The sequence below is a fragment of the Dromaius novaehollandiae genome, chromosome 7 (assembly GCF_036370855.1).
Source record: "Dromaius novaehollandiae isolate bDroNov1 chromosome 7, bDroNov1.hap1, whole genome shotgun sequence".
Taxonomy (NCBI): domain Eukaryota; kingdom Metazoa; phylum Chordata; class Aves; order Casuariiformes; family Dromaiidae; genus Dromaius; species Dromaius novaehollandiae.
Window position 1 is genome coordinate 22,792,473 of NC_088104.1, and position 15,599 is coordinate 22,808,071.

The 15,599-nt window shown below is 39.1% G+C and overlaps 2 protein-coding genes across 6 annotated transcripts in view; one reads left to right on the top strand and one right to left on the bottom strand.

The window, feature by feature from the left end:
* The window catches only part of G6PC2 (glucose-6-phosphatase catalytic subunit 2), a 38,084-nt gene that overhangs the window by 9,384 nt on the left and 13,101 nt on the right, over nt 1-15,599 (top strand). Inside the window, exon 1 of one of the 4 annotated variants that reach the window (XM_064514889.1) lies at nt 10,762-10,884. The exons of 1 other annotated variant lie outside the window; for it this stretch is intronic. In XM_064514889.1, the coding sequence (XP_064370959.1) occupies nt 10,861-10,884 (24 nt within the window). In that variant the 5' untranslated portion in view covers nt 10,762-10,860. 2 more of the 4 variants (XM_026093902.2, XM_026093910.2) reach the window with 2 other exon arrangements.
* Nucleotides 6,082-10,864, bottom strand: SPC25 (SPC25 component of NDC80 kinetochore complex). Of its 2 annotated transcripts, none has more exons than XM_026093980.2 (7): nt 10,722-10,864; nt 10,153-10,310; nt 10,009-10,074; nt 9,033-9,179; nt 8,035-8,139; nt 7,363-7,461; nt 6,082-6,337 (listed from the first exon to the last, which is right to left on the bottom strand). In XM_026093980.2, the coding sequence occupies exons 1-7, from the start codon at nt 10,775-10,777 to the stop codon at nt 6,204-6,206; spliced, it is 765 nt and encodes a 254-aa protein (XP_025949765.2). In that variant the 5' UTR covers nt 10,778-10,864; the 3' UTR covers nt 6,082-6,203. The 2 variants fall into 2 exon arrangements, with proteins under 2 accessions (XP_025949765.2, XP_025949774.2); XM_026093989.2 differs by having other exon boundaries at nt 10,661-10,812.

Consider the following 15,599-nt stretch of genomic DNA (forward strand, 5'->3'; position numbering starts at 1 on the left):
AAAGACTAGCTGAAGACATTGCAGTGGGAAGAATGGTACCAACTAAGGACAAAACCCCGAATCTGTAGGAAATCAGGGTTTACTACCTCTACTTCTTCTGGAACAACTTGTTTATATGCTCAAGATTCTGAAGTATTTTTTGTGTGTAATTGTTGGAGTAACTAGAGGTAATACAAGGTACAAAATCCCCCTTCAGGCATACAGTCCTATTTCAGCAGTGAAAAGCCTAATGTAATTCGGTCATAACCATAGCTTTCAAAAAGGTAAGAATAGCACCGTAATTATTTACTACAGATAGTTTCATGTAGTTAAAAATTTACTGTAATATGCTGTGGGACTAAATGATTTGTGTATAGGTATGTTTGTTACAGGTGGTTCGGCAGGGCTTAAAAGCTATAAATCATTCACAAGTGAGTGCATGGTGATTTTAGAGTATTACAATGACAGGACTAATTTGGACAATTTCAAAGTGCTGAATAAATTCACAACATTTATTGAAGCATTGGAGAAGATGATACTTAAGTAATAGAACAATGCAATTGGAAAATAAATGACAGAAGCACAGCATAATTTCCATGTCTTTTTTAATTTTCACATGTGTAGCCAATATTTGTTTGCTTTTTAAAATATGTCTAACATCATCTGAGAGGGTTTATGAAAAATGTCAGCAAACTCAGCTTAACCACCCTCACTCTTTGTTGAGTAGTTGTATAACTAGCAAGATCTCTGTTCTGATAGCCACAAGGGCTGCTACAGCAATTTGATTGATTTCTTTTGAAATCTGACGTCCAGCTAGCATGCAAACAACTAACGATTCTGATTAAACACATTTAGTATATGCATTATTAATGTTTAATATTATTTTATCTTACCAATAGTCCTTCAATTCCTAGTGAATTTCCAATATCTAATAAATTCAACACCTTTCAAGTTTTTCCTCCAGATTTTTACATTACGTTACAGAAGAAAAGTTTGGTCAGGTGCTAAGCACCAGTAACAGACCAGCAATTTTCTCTACAGTCAACAGAAGTAGTTGCTAACCAGCGTCAGTCAGGATGGACTCTTGGTACCTAAATAGAAGCAAGTGGTTTGAAAAGGAAAGCAATAGGGTTGGGCAAACTGATTTGCGGGGAGAAAAAAAAAAAACAAAAAACCCCCCTCTTTTCTGACCTTCACCAAAATCTATGTCTGCCTCACAATAAACTTCATCCTACTAATAGGCAGAGCACTAGTACCAACTGTAGGAAGCTGGTTGATTGGGTGTCATAGCCCCTAGGCTGCATATTGTTTTTATATATTTATCGCTAAGCTCAAGAGCTTGTCCCATAAGCTCTTTGGGACAGTTCAATCTGTTTCTATGCTGTCCAGCACACTGGAGTCCCAGTGATAGTATATATTACTGCCCTCATTGTCCCTGCTGTTATTGGGTATAGCTATATTGTGCAGCTTCATAACAACTAGAAAATTCCAACTAGCCACAGATTCAGGTGTGTGAAGCTGCATTAGAGCTAAGTGCATTTGATAAAGGCACAAAGGTTTTTTTAAAGATTTTTAAGATAGATCTTCAACTAGCATAAAAGCTGGTTTGGACAGGGAGCGGTTATCACAAGATGGTTTTACTACGTGTTTAAAATACGCGGAGGAAGAAATCTATTGTGTACAATGCCCCCCCCCCCCCACACACACACAGCTTTTACCTGCTTTTGGAATGCCTGGCTCTGTTTTAGAGGAAGTAAGATCTGCATCTGATTTCACTGGTAAATATAAGCAGGTTTGTTATTCAAACTCCAGAAGGAGTTGTAAAGGTTTAAATTACACATGATAAACATTTCAAACTTTACTACTTGATTTGGAGGTGTGCACAGAATATTTACAACCAGGCACATCATCTTTTCTAGCAAATATTTCTTAGGAATGTAAATTCCCATGCAGTGGTTGTCATGTATTTTATGTTCTGTGCACAGCAATCTTGGCAAAATAATTTCATTAGAAGCAATAAGCCAGCTACTCATGCCTGGGATGAACATGAAAAGAAAAGAAGGCCAGTAAGTCTGAGCATTTGTCTTTATGTTGCTCAGTGCTATGCTTCAGTATTTTTGTGTTAAGATGACTGGATCAAACCAGCTTGTTAGCTTTAGCAGGTGGCACAGGCAGATGGAGAAGTGCAGGAGTATGTTTCAAAAAGCACACAGGCATTCTGGCTTGGGGGGTGATGCCATTAGTGAGAAACCAGAAGAGACAGGGCCTTGTAACATGGAAGGTGAGGGCTTCTGTACTACAGAGGAGGAAGAGTTGCCAACTGAGTGGGGTAGTCCTGCAGCCATAGCTCCTGAGAGAGAAGGCAGAAGTGGGAAGTGTAGACCTGGCTGAGTGCTTTTTTTTATTAGTAGTATTATTAAATAACTACCTAGTCTATTGACATAAATGAAAGTGCCTCCAGCATTCTTCTGGTGATAGGAGCAACTAACTGAAAGAAATACATGCTCTTTAAATATTTCTGTTACTCTTGTTAGTGTGGTTGAAAAGGCAGCAAAATCAAATGAACTAGACCCAGTACTTGAAGGCAGACCCCCAAACTGTTGTTCCATAGAGACACATTTTGTATAATAAAGCATTTGCTCTGTTAATCCAGATATAAAGGCTGTTATCTGTACTTTTAATATAGTGCTCACTGTCTACCTTCAGTACAAGGGAAAGAATGTCTTGGGTGCTTATGCGAAGCATAGGAGTCAAGCAGATTGCCAAGATTAGGTAGTAAACTCAGATAAGAATGAGTGAGGAATAAAAGAATGAGAGTTCAATTTCTATATGCTTTTTAAGGAGAGACCATCCATTTTCCGAGTCAGAATAAAGGCTGTTAGAGATCTGACTCAAGCTTTTGAAGCTTATGGAGAACTATAGCAGAAATATAGCAAAAAGTACAGTGTATGGTCATAAGTCCAAGTATAGGATGGCTGTTTATAATCTAGACTGTGACATTTTCTAGCTTTCACAAGAATGAAATTACTACATGCCTCCAACAGGCGCAGTGAGTGCTTTAAAAACTGACTGGTTTTAGAATGGTTCTTGATCAGGCTATGCCTAAGAGGATGCTAGATTGATTTACCCAGGAGATTCCTTCCATTCTTGTGTTTCTATACATGAAGTTGGCAGCAAGGGCTTTCTTGACTTGTCAAATGCAGTTATGCCAGGAACCTGGTCATGCATCATTTTTTCCCCACCCATCCTTTTCAGAGGCCTTACTTTTCTGGTATTTGGAATCCTCCTTTGCAGATTAAACGTGTGAACAGCCGTTCTGTACTGTCGCTGTGCCTCACCCTTTTTTTCCCCACAAATGTTTTTATAGACAGCAGTAACAGGTTCCTTGACCTAGTGAGTCATTGTGCAATACTTAGGATTCCTAGAGAATGCATATTCCTGCCAGTGCAGTGCATTTTTTTGGCATATGCAGAACTCTGCTTATGCAAAACACATACAAGTCTCAGCCCTGGAGTGCTGCACAGCTCTAAGCTGACACTCCCTTCGGAGGGGAGTTGCAGAATGCAGTGAATGCAGCTCCAGTCCAGCAGAAGCAACAGATTCAGCCCTATACCTTGTCTGCAGCACAGACACTCTCCTGCTGTCCTTGTCTCCCATTGACTCCCCTGTGTGTCAATCCTTGTACTGACACCTTGCACAAGGACTAAAATTTGTATTTACTTCATTAGCCAAATGGTTTGTGAGCAGAGATCTTCTCATGTTCAGGTAAACATTTGTGGCCATATTTTATTCCCAAGGGAAACTCTTCGCATCACCTGTTAATAATTCTAAAAGATTTATTATTTCAGTAGAGCAATTTTTTATATGTATATATATATATATACATATATATACACACACACACATATATATATATACATATATATATACACACACACACACACACACGTGTGTGTGTGTGTCCATGTTAGCAAACATACAGTATTTTCAGGGACAACAGACAATAAAAGGTTGTCAGTTACAAAAGCTCACAGAACACAGGGAAGTTTATGGAGAGGGCAGAAATTGAAGCTACATTTCATTTGAAATGTTGTTACAGCAATGCCTAGCAAGCTCTGTTCCCATTCTGCTCTACAACTGTAAAGTGATCTGTTGGCATCCTATGCCATGCTTACTGCTTTCAGTTGTGTGTAGCCAGCTGCATCACAAGAATAAATCACTAGGTATATAGGCATAGAGATAGATTTTTTTTCTTTCAGGCATAAGAGATTAGAGGCAAGAACATAGTAAGTGCAGCTACAGTTGCATTAGTAAATAGGACAACATCTACATTGAATGTACATCAGGGAGTTACTTTGGACTAGCTATAGTCTGTCCCACAGACTACATGACATTAGCAACAGGAAGGCATTGTGTGTGCATGTCCCAGTTTAGTTTCTTTTGAAAAGGAATGTAGTTTGCATTTGTGATGTGAACTCAAGTCGGTATGATCAGGATATTCCCTTCAAAAGCCCGCTCCTGTTCAAAGGTGAAATGTTAATGTAAATACATACTGTATAAGTGTAAAAAATTAACTGAATTAGCATCTCTCAGGAGAGACAGAAGGAGCTACTTATAGGTGCTTTAAGACAGGGAGCTGTTTGAAAGGCATAATTTTCAATTCATAAAGAATACTGATATACTGAAGTTCTTTTTTATAGCAAAATATTTTGAAATGTTCTTCAAAAAGATATTTTAAAGAGTTTTTAGGAAATTCTGGAATTCCAAATATTACTTCATAGGCTTTTCACTATGTTGGATATTTTTACTCTTTACACTATATTTCATGACGTGCTGGTACATCAGTCCTTTCTATATACTTGTGTTTTGGCATCATTATTATTTTTTGATTCAATTAGCCTCTTTATTAAATTCACTCCTAACAATTCTAGTGACATCATATAACATTGTTTAAATAAAATCTTAAGTGAAAAATGTTTTTTTTTAGTTGTCTGTTTCAATACTTTGTGAAAAGGAGTAAGATTTCACACATAAAATGGAAAAAGAATAGCTTTAAATAAGGCTAAATACTCTGACTGTAATACAGTCTTCCTGATAAGCAGCACAATACAAAGATGATTTATCTGCAACTATTATATTTCATACCTTAATTCATTTCAGGCCTTGCCGTGTCTTAGGATTTCAGGTGACAATGATAAATAATGCTTCACTGTAATTTTGCTTTACTACATACAGCTTTTAACTTCTCTCTTCTAAAATATTCCCAACAAGCTAAGTAGAAGACGACACCAAGGCTGATAGTCTTAGCCGTGTTACACTCACTCGCTATTACCATGCAAGTTGCAGTCCAGCTGTTCTGGCTCAGAGACGTGTTTTGGTAGTCACAAACCTCTGGGATATGTCAATGTTCTCTTTCAGCTCTCCAGGCTTTCTCATCAATACCAAGTTCTTTCTTCTTCCTACTAGGAGCTCCATTCAAGACAGGTAACATTGTCAATCAGTTCTGTTATTAGCAACAGAAATAGGCATCCAACAAAGATCTGATACTTTTGTATCACATATTGAAGGCCAAAAATACACAGCCAAACCGGAGGCTTAAAAATGAATAAATCCCTTTCATGATCCACAAGACACACAGCAGCAGAAGCATAAGAAAAAATACTTTGTTAACATAAATATCAAGAAAGGCACTTTCCTATCTGGTGTAGATGGTAAGTGTAATCTGCCTGTCCTATTTCAGAAAAATCAATACACTTTTTTTTTTTTTTTTTTAAATGGTCGTGACTAGCACAACAGGTATTTTTCTATCACTGTGAAACACCCCCACCCCCACTCATTTAGCTTCCACTTTTCTTTGGGGATGACTGTCTCTGAATATGAATGCTGTCTCTGACTAGAAATACTATAGTTATCAGTCTTTTGCAAATCTCTGAAATGGAAGGCTCTGAAACCTCTACAAGTGAAAGCCTCGAAAGCAAATTCAGCTACTTCCTACTGGATCCAAATTCACATTTCTGGAGACTTTCAGCTAAGAAAGTATTTGATTATACTATTGTTCAAAGAATAATCCAAATACCTCCAAATGATAACGGACTAAAATACTGTTTTGGTTATTTTTCTTTATTTAGAAGTTAGAGCAAGACATGGATAAGAAAGATACCTTCACAATACAGGAAGGAGAAATAAAAACACGCTACAGCTAGGAACAGAGGTATAAGCTAATCTTACACAGACTGTTTATAAGATAAAGCAGTGAAAGCTTTTCTGATGTTGGCAACAAATGCAGAAAAATTGTTAGTTTCTCTCACTTTTTGCTGGAACTCCGCTATACAGTCCAGGGGAGGAGAACAGGAAGTCACTAAAATGACACAAATTTCCAAAAGATAAGACTATGTTTATCAAAAAATTCAATTTTAGTTTTTTTTCCCCATACTCATGAAATACAATTTAGTTCATTATCTTTAGTTTTAGCTTTTTTTCAGTATTATTTTTGAGAAATGTATTAATCATTTTCTTTCAATGAAGACAAAGCCTCAAAGAACACACAATTCTTTTCTAATTTCCAGACCTCCCACACAGTGCTGTGCTTCTGCTTAAATTTCACTTGAATTGTTACAGCAATTCCCAGTAACCCATAGCCTGCCTCAAAAGCTGGAATATATTCCTACGCATTTTTGTTGCTCTGCAGGTGGATAGACTCAAAGCTGATGTAGCCCAGCATGCAATAAACTTTGGACTTGAGCACAGTTTATATTTGAATTGGTAAAAACAGAACTCTATTTCAGTACATACTTAGGAGGCATAGCAGAGAGACAGAAGCATTCATCTAGAAGCTAGTTATCACAGTAACTCAAGTTACTTCAGTTAAAAAAAAAAAAACGAACAGCAGTAAGCTTTGTATTGCAAAAACAACTTTTAAGATACCCTTTACAGAAGAGGAATACTGGATTTCTAGTTTTAATCTTTCTCTCTTATCACACAATTGTAGGGATTTAATCGTGGGGAACCTAGTTTTTCTGCCCACTAGGCTTCTCAAACAGATTCAAATATGCCCGTCAGCATAAACACCCACTCTAGCAGAGGGAAAAAGCAACAACTACAAACTGAATATCTTTCCATATATATCTTCTCACTCCTGCTTTGCTTGAGACAAAGTAAACAGCAACTCCACAAATGGAGGGGAATGAAGATAAGCAGTTGTATTTTCATATATAAATTGAAAAGAGAAACTCCATTAAAAACATACTAGCTTTACAAAGCCTTTCATTTAGAAGTTAGAAGATAAACATTACAGCTAAAATGTACTTAAACACCTCTCTTCCTTTTTTTCAAACAGACACATCACATTCTGTTCTCTTATTTAAATATTTAAAATTCGCATACCTTCATAATCTCCCTGTTCATTTATGGAAAGGGTGAACATATATGGCTTCTCAGGATCTTTGTGGTCAATATGTCTGAATATAAACTGCAACTGTTCATCTAAAGCAAACACAAACAGAATTCAGTAACACTATTAACATTTGCTGGAAAGTCTCAATGATAAATAATAATCACGGTATTCAGCTGCAGCTCAGTTTCAGTTAATAGTCTTCAGAATACTTACAAATTAACCAAACCTCTTTGCAAGACAAACGTGTTTAATGTACCTTCTTCTGCCATTTGAGAGACAATGGTAATATTTGGACTGACGAGTGGGAATGGCTTACTTTGAGTTGGCTGACAAAGTTACCACCCAGCATTGCCTTCCTCAGCTTTACAAAGACCTCTAAATATCTAACCTGCTCTTCACTAACACCAGCAGCTGCAGCCACCCTCCAAAGCCCAGGCTAAGCCTGCCGATCACTCAGAACTTGCTGCCAGTGAAAATGACTAGAGTGAACACATGTAATTAAGACAGGAAGATGTAATACACTACAGAAACTTAAACCAAAGTAAGTAGATTTGAGCTGAGGCTTACATTCTTCTTCAATTATGTAACTTAATTTATTCTTCACTACACAATCTAGCATTAACCACGTTATATTGTTGCCCATAAAAATTACAGAAACTTACTATGAATTCTGCGTATTTCCAGTCCAAGCCGCTCTTCAAACAATGCTTTAGACTTGCATAGTCGTTCCACTCTCTCTTTAGTGGCTTTGTTTTTAGAAGATATTACTAGAATTTTAAAAGGTACTGTAAGTATCAAAGTAAAGGTAAAACAGGTAGAAAAGACTTAGAACACTAGAAAAGCCTGTCAAGAAAAAGTGCTAAAAACTGTTCTCTAGTTTAAGAAAATCTACTTGTTCATTTTACTGACTGAATTACTGCCTATCATCATCATTATTTTAACACTCAGATAATTGCTCTAAAATATAGTTTACTGAATAAGTGTTCACTTATTTTCTTAACTGAAAACTTTATAACAAAGCAATAGCTAATTTCAATTGCTAGTTTTGGCTTATCACAGGCAGGGTTAAAAACAGTGTTATCTGTTGTAACAAGTCAAAATCCACAAATTGCTCCAGACATTCTTCTCTTCTTACCTGTTCCAATCCCGTAAGCCACATTAAAAGTTCAGGTTTGCTTTCCTAAAGTATCCTAGGGCAAGTCAGCAAGAGATATGTGTGGGGGAATCAAAGGGCAGCAACGAGAGGAGGGAACGGCTTCTGAGCAGTGTTTTCCTGCAGCATCCTTTCTTCACCCTTTCATGCTTCCCATTTTTCTCCCATCAGCTTCCCAAAGCAAAAAGCACTGCACTACTTGAAGTTGATGATGATCTATTTAAGTATCTTTAAACTTAACTTTTCTTTATAAGTTAACAAGTGGTAATTAAACAGCCCTGACTAGGATGAGCAATGAAAGCTTTTTAAATGCAAATTTCATTGATAACTGAACCCTTACATTGCTATTTAAACTCTTCTTCACCTTATCTCCCCATCCTGCATCCTTATTCGTTTGGACATTATTTAGATACCTAGATTTATTACTTTGAGGACATACAGCAATACACTCTAGAAGATTTCTGTGGGTTTTTTTTTTTTTTGTCTTAATTCAACTTCAAAACTTACTTCCCTTTTTCTTCATCAGCTCTTCTTTAAGCTCTTGGATGCTGTCAGTCAAGTCCTTCTTTTGCTCTTCTTCATGATTTAGGTTAGATTTTATTTCTGTCAAGTGTTCCTGATTTTCTGATATGCGTTTGCTCTGCTGGAGAATCTCTGAAATGAAGCAGGAAAATATTAACATTTACAGCCAATTAATTAGGTCCCTAATATTTATTCCATACCTATATCATTTGAGATGTCTCATTTGAATAAAATCCAGTGGAACGCAAGCTACCTCAACTGGATACGGAAGTCAACATCTGATGTTCTCTGTATAGTAAAACGTTTACACTGAAAATTAACCAAAAGAGAAGCTACGAAGTAGGGAGCTCCTCTAATACTTCAATCATATGCAATTTGCTTCTGCTGCCAGAATGATACGTATGGTCAAAGCCTAAGGATACCAGATTCTCTCCACAGAGAAATCATTTGACAGAAAGCAAATGGAAACACTGACTGATAATATGGTCACAATTTATTTTTACCTAAGATTCTGATGGCTAATTACAAAACTCAGTGTAGTTAATCCTAGACTGATAGGCTGACTATATTCCACTACTAATTCCACTACTAATATGGAAGAGGCATAACTAATCTCACAATATTTAACTTCACTAATCCATTTAATTTACTTTTTCCACTGTAGTCAGCAGATGCTATACTTTGTTGTTTTAGGTTTTAACCACTTGTTCACACTTAAGCACCAAGAATACCATATGCAAAACTTTTAACGAAGCTTAATCTTACTGAATCAATGAAATTCTCCACCAAATTGCTTCTAACTTGCAGCTTACATCCTATAACCAAACATATTTGGTTTTAAATCTATCTTCACTCTGGCTTTGCAGTTTGTCTTTTAGACTGTCAGCTTAAAAATATTATTCAGCTACATTAGGTTAATTTTAGAAATGTCAGACATAAGAAATAAAACTCCATACCATACCATCACTATACTCCTGAATTTTATCAATCATCAGGTCCTCTTCTTTTAATTTCTTAGACCATTTGTCTGTAATGGAAAGTTATTTCAGTTAACTGAAGAGGTTTGATGACAACATGGAGAACCCAGAGGTAACAGCCTTCTTACCTGAAAGTGCTTTTATGGACTCCTTGCATGAATCTCTCAGTGCTAAAATCTGATTGATCTGTTCACTGCCGTAAATACCTTTGAATTTGGTCCAAAACTCTTTTATTTCTCTTTCAAAAAGGGCTATTTCATCTTCTGTCTTTACGTTAGACATAGTGCTGCAACAAACACCCGAGCTCAGTACGGTGCCAAGACAACCTCAGCAGTTACAGCTCACAGTTATAGGAGAAAGCTTTAGGACTGTTTCTACACCCCCCCCCCCCCGGCTTGTTCTGACAAATCAACTGGGGTGGGGGTTTCGTGGTTATTCTCACAGCGCGCAGCACCAGCGGGGGTTACACCTGCTTTGCTGCTCTGCCGACCATGGGCAGCCGCGCCAGGAGGCCCCGGCCTCCTCCCGCTGCACTGCGCTAGGCAGCCTTTCTCGGGACCGCCGCGCCGCGCCCCCTCCCGCAGCCCCGGCCGGGCTCCGGCCTCCTCCCCACGGCGCGGCCCTGACGGCCCTGACCGAGCTCCGCCGCCGCCGCCGCCGCCCCGGGAAAAAAACGCCGACGCAGAGCCGCGCGCACCCAACCGCCTTCAAACTGCCGGCGCCTTCCCGCCGCCCCAACGGCCGCTTTCCCATTGGGCAGCGCCCCTCGCCGCCTCTCAACAAGAGTACGGCTGATTGGGTCAGCCAGCCTCCCGGGTCGCGCGGAGCCGCAGGGCATGCTGGGAGCGGCTGTTGCCGAGGTAACGGCTCCCCGGGGCCAGGCGGAGCCGCCGTGAGGGACCGACAGCGGCGGGGCGGGGCGGGTTCCGCGGCGCGGCCGCCTGTGCTGGGGCCTCCTGCCGCGTCCGGGCAGCCGCAGGCGGAGCTCGCAGGGGCCGGGGCTGCGCGCGGTGCCGGGGCTGCGCGCGGTGCCGGTCCCTGGCCGCCCAGAGCCTGCCAGGCTGGAGGCGCGGCGCGGCCCGCCGGCAGGCGCCCTGTCGCCGTTGCTGCGGAAGGGGGCTGGCGGTTAACGGTGGAAACCCTTTGGCTGTTTGTGTGAGTTGTCCCGTGCAGTGCCCACGTACGCGCACCCTCGCTGCCGTGTTGCTTCTTTATCCTCTACTAATGAAACCAGAGCTGAGCTGAACAGATTAACTGCTTTACGCATCTCTCAAGACAGAACCCGTTTCCAATATTCAGTTACATTTATTCATGTAACATACCGGGATAACACATCTTCAGTTTTGTGACCCTCCTGAGTTCCCTTCTAATTCTCTAAGCCTGAATTCTCACATATTTGGGGAGCTATTTGCCTGTCATACGGAAACCGACTTGCAGAGGTAAATGCCGTCCATTCTGGTATCTGCAAAAGCTTATTATTGCAGCCCCACCTGTACCTAGCCATATGCTCATCATCAGCCTCTGTCACCATGAATGATGGTCCTATCTACGACACCAGAACTAGTCTTTTTCTAGTAGAGTATTTCCTTTTGGCCCTGGATTACACACTAGTTTGTGAACCCAGGTGGCAAATTTCAATTTATCACAGAGGCTACTTACTAATCTTTTTGCTACCATAGCTAATGAAGTTGTCCTAGCTTTAATTTACTTCAGTGCTATTCAGATGATACCAGAATAAAGTGAACTTAGTATACCATCAAGGATTGCTACTTGAAACCTTACTTACTCTTCCCCCATTGGCTTCTCGTGGCCCTAACAGGACTCAAACCAAAGTCTGATTTGAGACCAGTGACTATTAGTTGTATTAGCAATGTATGAAACTGTTACTGCTGGAGGGCAGCACCTTTTAAACCCAGTCATGTTTCTCTCTCGCTTGACTTGGACAGCTGTTCTCCAGTTTGTATAGCTTCATCAGTATTAACCATGTCAAGTCTTAAAAATAATGTTAGGTCAATGTTCCCAGCTGCTTGAGACTTAAATGTACTGAAGCTGAGCTGGTCCAAGGACAATTACCTAGCCACACTGAGATCTGAGCATGATGCAGCTTATACCTCATGGCTTTTTTTTTTTTTTTTAAACTCAGGCCATTTCTCTCCTTTTCCCAATCCAGCCTTGAACCTAGCTGAGCGAAATCTGTCAGCATAAAATTTAAATGTTGCCTCTGACGTTCCTAGCCTTTATTATTTGAGCTGATAACTTTCTCAATATAAATCTTTTCCCCAGCCCCAAGAGTTTATGAAATACAATTGTAACTAACTTAAAAAAGCTGAATTCAAATCATTAGTCTTTTGGTGGGGTTCTTCAGTGTGGTCTCTTCTGAATGCTCTTGTTAACATATATAATAGGTTTTACCCCACAGTAGCTGGCACTAGCTCTGTAAATAGCTATCTTTTTCATCAATTAAGTTTCTCTGTAGGTCGCATTAATTGTATTCCTTTGTTGTGAACCTTCACCAGCCAGAGACTAAACATAGCCTATGACATTTGCTAGCACCAGCTGTACCTTAATTGGTAATCTTTTTCTGACTGGTTTGGGAGTCCTTGCTTGTAGTTTTCTGGAGTTGTGAACTTACAGAATAACCTAGCCTCAGTTTTACTTTGCCACTACAAACTCTCTCCAGAATAGATTTACCCACTACATGTTTAAATGTAACATGGTGATTTTTGCAGACAGTATTTTTCTGTTCACACTGACGGCTCTTACCTACCACAAATAGAAGTGTAGCCTCATGACCCTAACTAGCAAAAGTCATGTACTTATTAAGTTCTCCGCTAAGTCTGATTCAAGAGGCTCCATAACCCAAAACTCTCACCTCATCATAAATTGAGCCCAGACATACTTTCTGAAATGGACTTTTCTGAATGTCTGTCATACTCAAGCCATGGGGTAATTGTTGAAGAATGTTTTAACATCAATTTATGCTATTTCTAGCACTGTGAGCTTTGCTGGACACAATCTAATTGTACCATCTGAGTGCTTTTTTTCTGCCTTTGCCAGCTCTTTATGGAAGCATCTGTAGCCCTAGTTACTTGGTTGAGCTTCAGGTTTATGCAATACATTGTATATACAACATCTGCATATGTACAGTGGTGGCAGAAGGGTGACAATCACCTGCAATGGCTCATCAAACTAAGAGGCAGGCTATTGCTAACAAAGATCTTTTGTTTTATTTTATTGCTAGCTGAAAGTCCATCCTGGGCTATTCCAGTGGTTGGTTAAAGGGTGGATCAGAGCTAAATTCAGGATTGGAGAGCTACTGTGGCTTATATGGAAGCTGCTGAGGGAACATTTAATTGAAGAGCTGGTGCTAACAGGCAGACTCAGCTATTTCGCTTGGCAGGTTTCTGACATCACTGAGCTGTGATTGTCTTAGGGTTAATTTGGGGGATTAGAGACTGGCAATAAATAAGGCAGTGATCTTATTGGAAAGGGAACAAAAATGCAGTGAAGCCTGTCGCCCTTATGTATCCAGACTCCATTTCTGCTAGCAGTTTATGCAGCCTGCAGACTGGGTGATACTTTTTATTCACCATTAAACTTCACCATTGTTTGTGATTTCTAAAATGTAGCTCTGCATAATAATTAGCATTTTTTTAGATTAGTTTTTTCAGGAATGTGCCGGAATTGTATTCCATGCATTGTTTGTATCATTTACACTGTGTTAGATGTACGAGCATGCACAAATATAAACAAGTACTGTAATGTATGGCAGTTTGCCATTTTGTTGTCATATTGCAAACAAGATTATCTTTAAATTTCCTGTATTTGCACAGTTAAGTTCATACCAAGGAATAATGATAGCATAGTATCTAGGAAAGATTAGATTAGAGAGCAGAACCAAGAGAACAGGACGGGTTCACGTTGGTGTTTGCTAAACCTCTACTGGTGGGTCCAACCCTACAGAAGCTTGACCTACGGCTGCATGGGCCAGGGAGGAACCCCTGAGGGGAATGAAATACAGAAAGCAAGTAGGAGCTTCTTCAGAGATTATTCCCTTCCCAAGTCTAAAAGTAAGATTCATTTTCTCAGCAGTTCCATTCGGAAAACAGCCAAATAGCTGTCAGCTGTTGTATACAGTGTTTACTTGTGAATTTACTAAATTGCTAGTTAATTCTCGTAGCTGGTCCCATGCCAATGAAAACAATGACACAGAAATTAATGTTATTGTTCAATTAACAAAACATAATGTACCAGAAAGGTAGGCCTAGTACATAGGTCTCCATTAACAGTGTTTCAGAAATTGTTTGCTTTGATGGGTTTTCCTTCCCTTGCAAACATTTGCTTAGCAACATCTGATATCAGTTATGTAATATTTGATCTGTAGGTGTAAAGTAGCTGCAAACATTTTAGCTTCCCTTCTATGGTTCATCAACATGATTTTTGTTTCTGAATTATTATCATGAATATATAGACTGCTGGACAGGCTCTGTTTTTGCATGCCTTGGAAAATAAAATAAATCAAGGAACTATCAATGAAAGAAAAATTCTTTATATGAACCCTTATTTCAAAGGGTTTTGCTTTCCACTAAGAATTCATTTGATCACGTAAAGACCAAATCTTAGTTCTATCATATGAAAACAAGACAAAATCTGTGATTTAAACTTACTTGCATATACATTTTGACGATTTTATAAATGCCACTACTTTTCCTTGCAATTCCACTTAATAGAATACAGTAAGTCTCTCAGACTTCAAATCTCATGGGCACAACAGATGACTCATGTGTCACATGCTTAATTGGTTCCCGGCACAACAGCATCCTGACCTGACTCTCTCACTAGTTATCCGTGATCTGGCTGTCAGTTCCACATCTTCCTGCTTTCTGTTCTAACATTGTGGGTTATTTTTTTAAGACAGCTTTCATAAATATGATGGCTCAGATGTCTAAGTATGTAAGTTACTGAAACAGTCAGAACATATAGGAAAAAATAAAGTGAATTTATGTGTTTGCTGTCATCTAACAGCATTTTTATATGTCCACATTATATCTAAGGTGCTTATCATTCTGTCTAAGCAGAAACATAATCGGTAGTATATGAATCAGCAGTGAAATCTTTAACATGAAAATCAGTATCATGACACCCATAGTATTTATATTAAAAGAGGTTACTTTACAGAAATATCACCAAGACCTGCTTTCAAATGTTTTATGAACTAAATTTCTAGAGAACCAGCTGTGCTTGAATAGCTATGTCTGAAGTGAGTTCAGTCTGAGCAGATACAGCACTATCCAAGTGGGTAAAATGAGTGGATATTTTTATATTTATAAATAATGCAAGCATGTAAAAAGCTATTGATATGGTCCTGCATATCCCGGGTCGGAGAGGCAATTTTTCTGATACTATTAAACATCAATGGTGGCATTAAAAAGGGCCTGGAAGGTGACCTGAGTACTTGCTGGTCTCTTGTGAGGACATTAAACTGTATCGTGATGGAAATCCACTTGTTATAAAATACTTTTCATAACAGAACAATACTTACTTAGGTTTATCTAATTCCAGTTGCTGTTTTAAC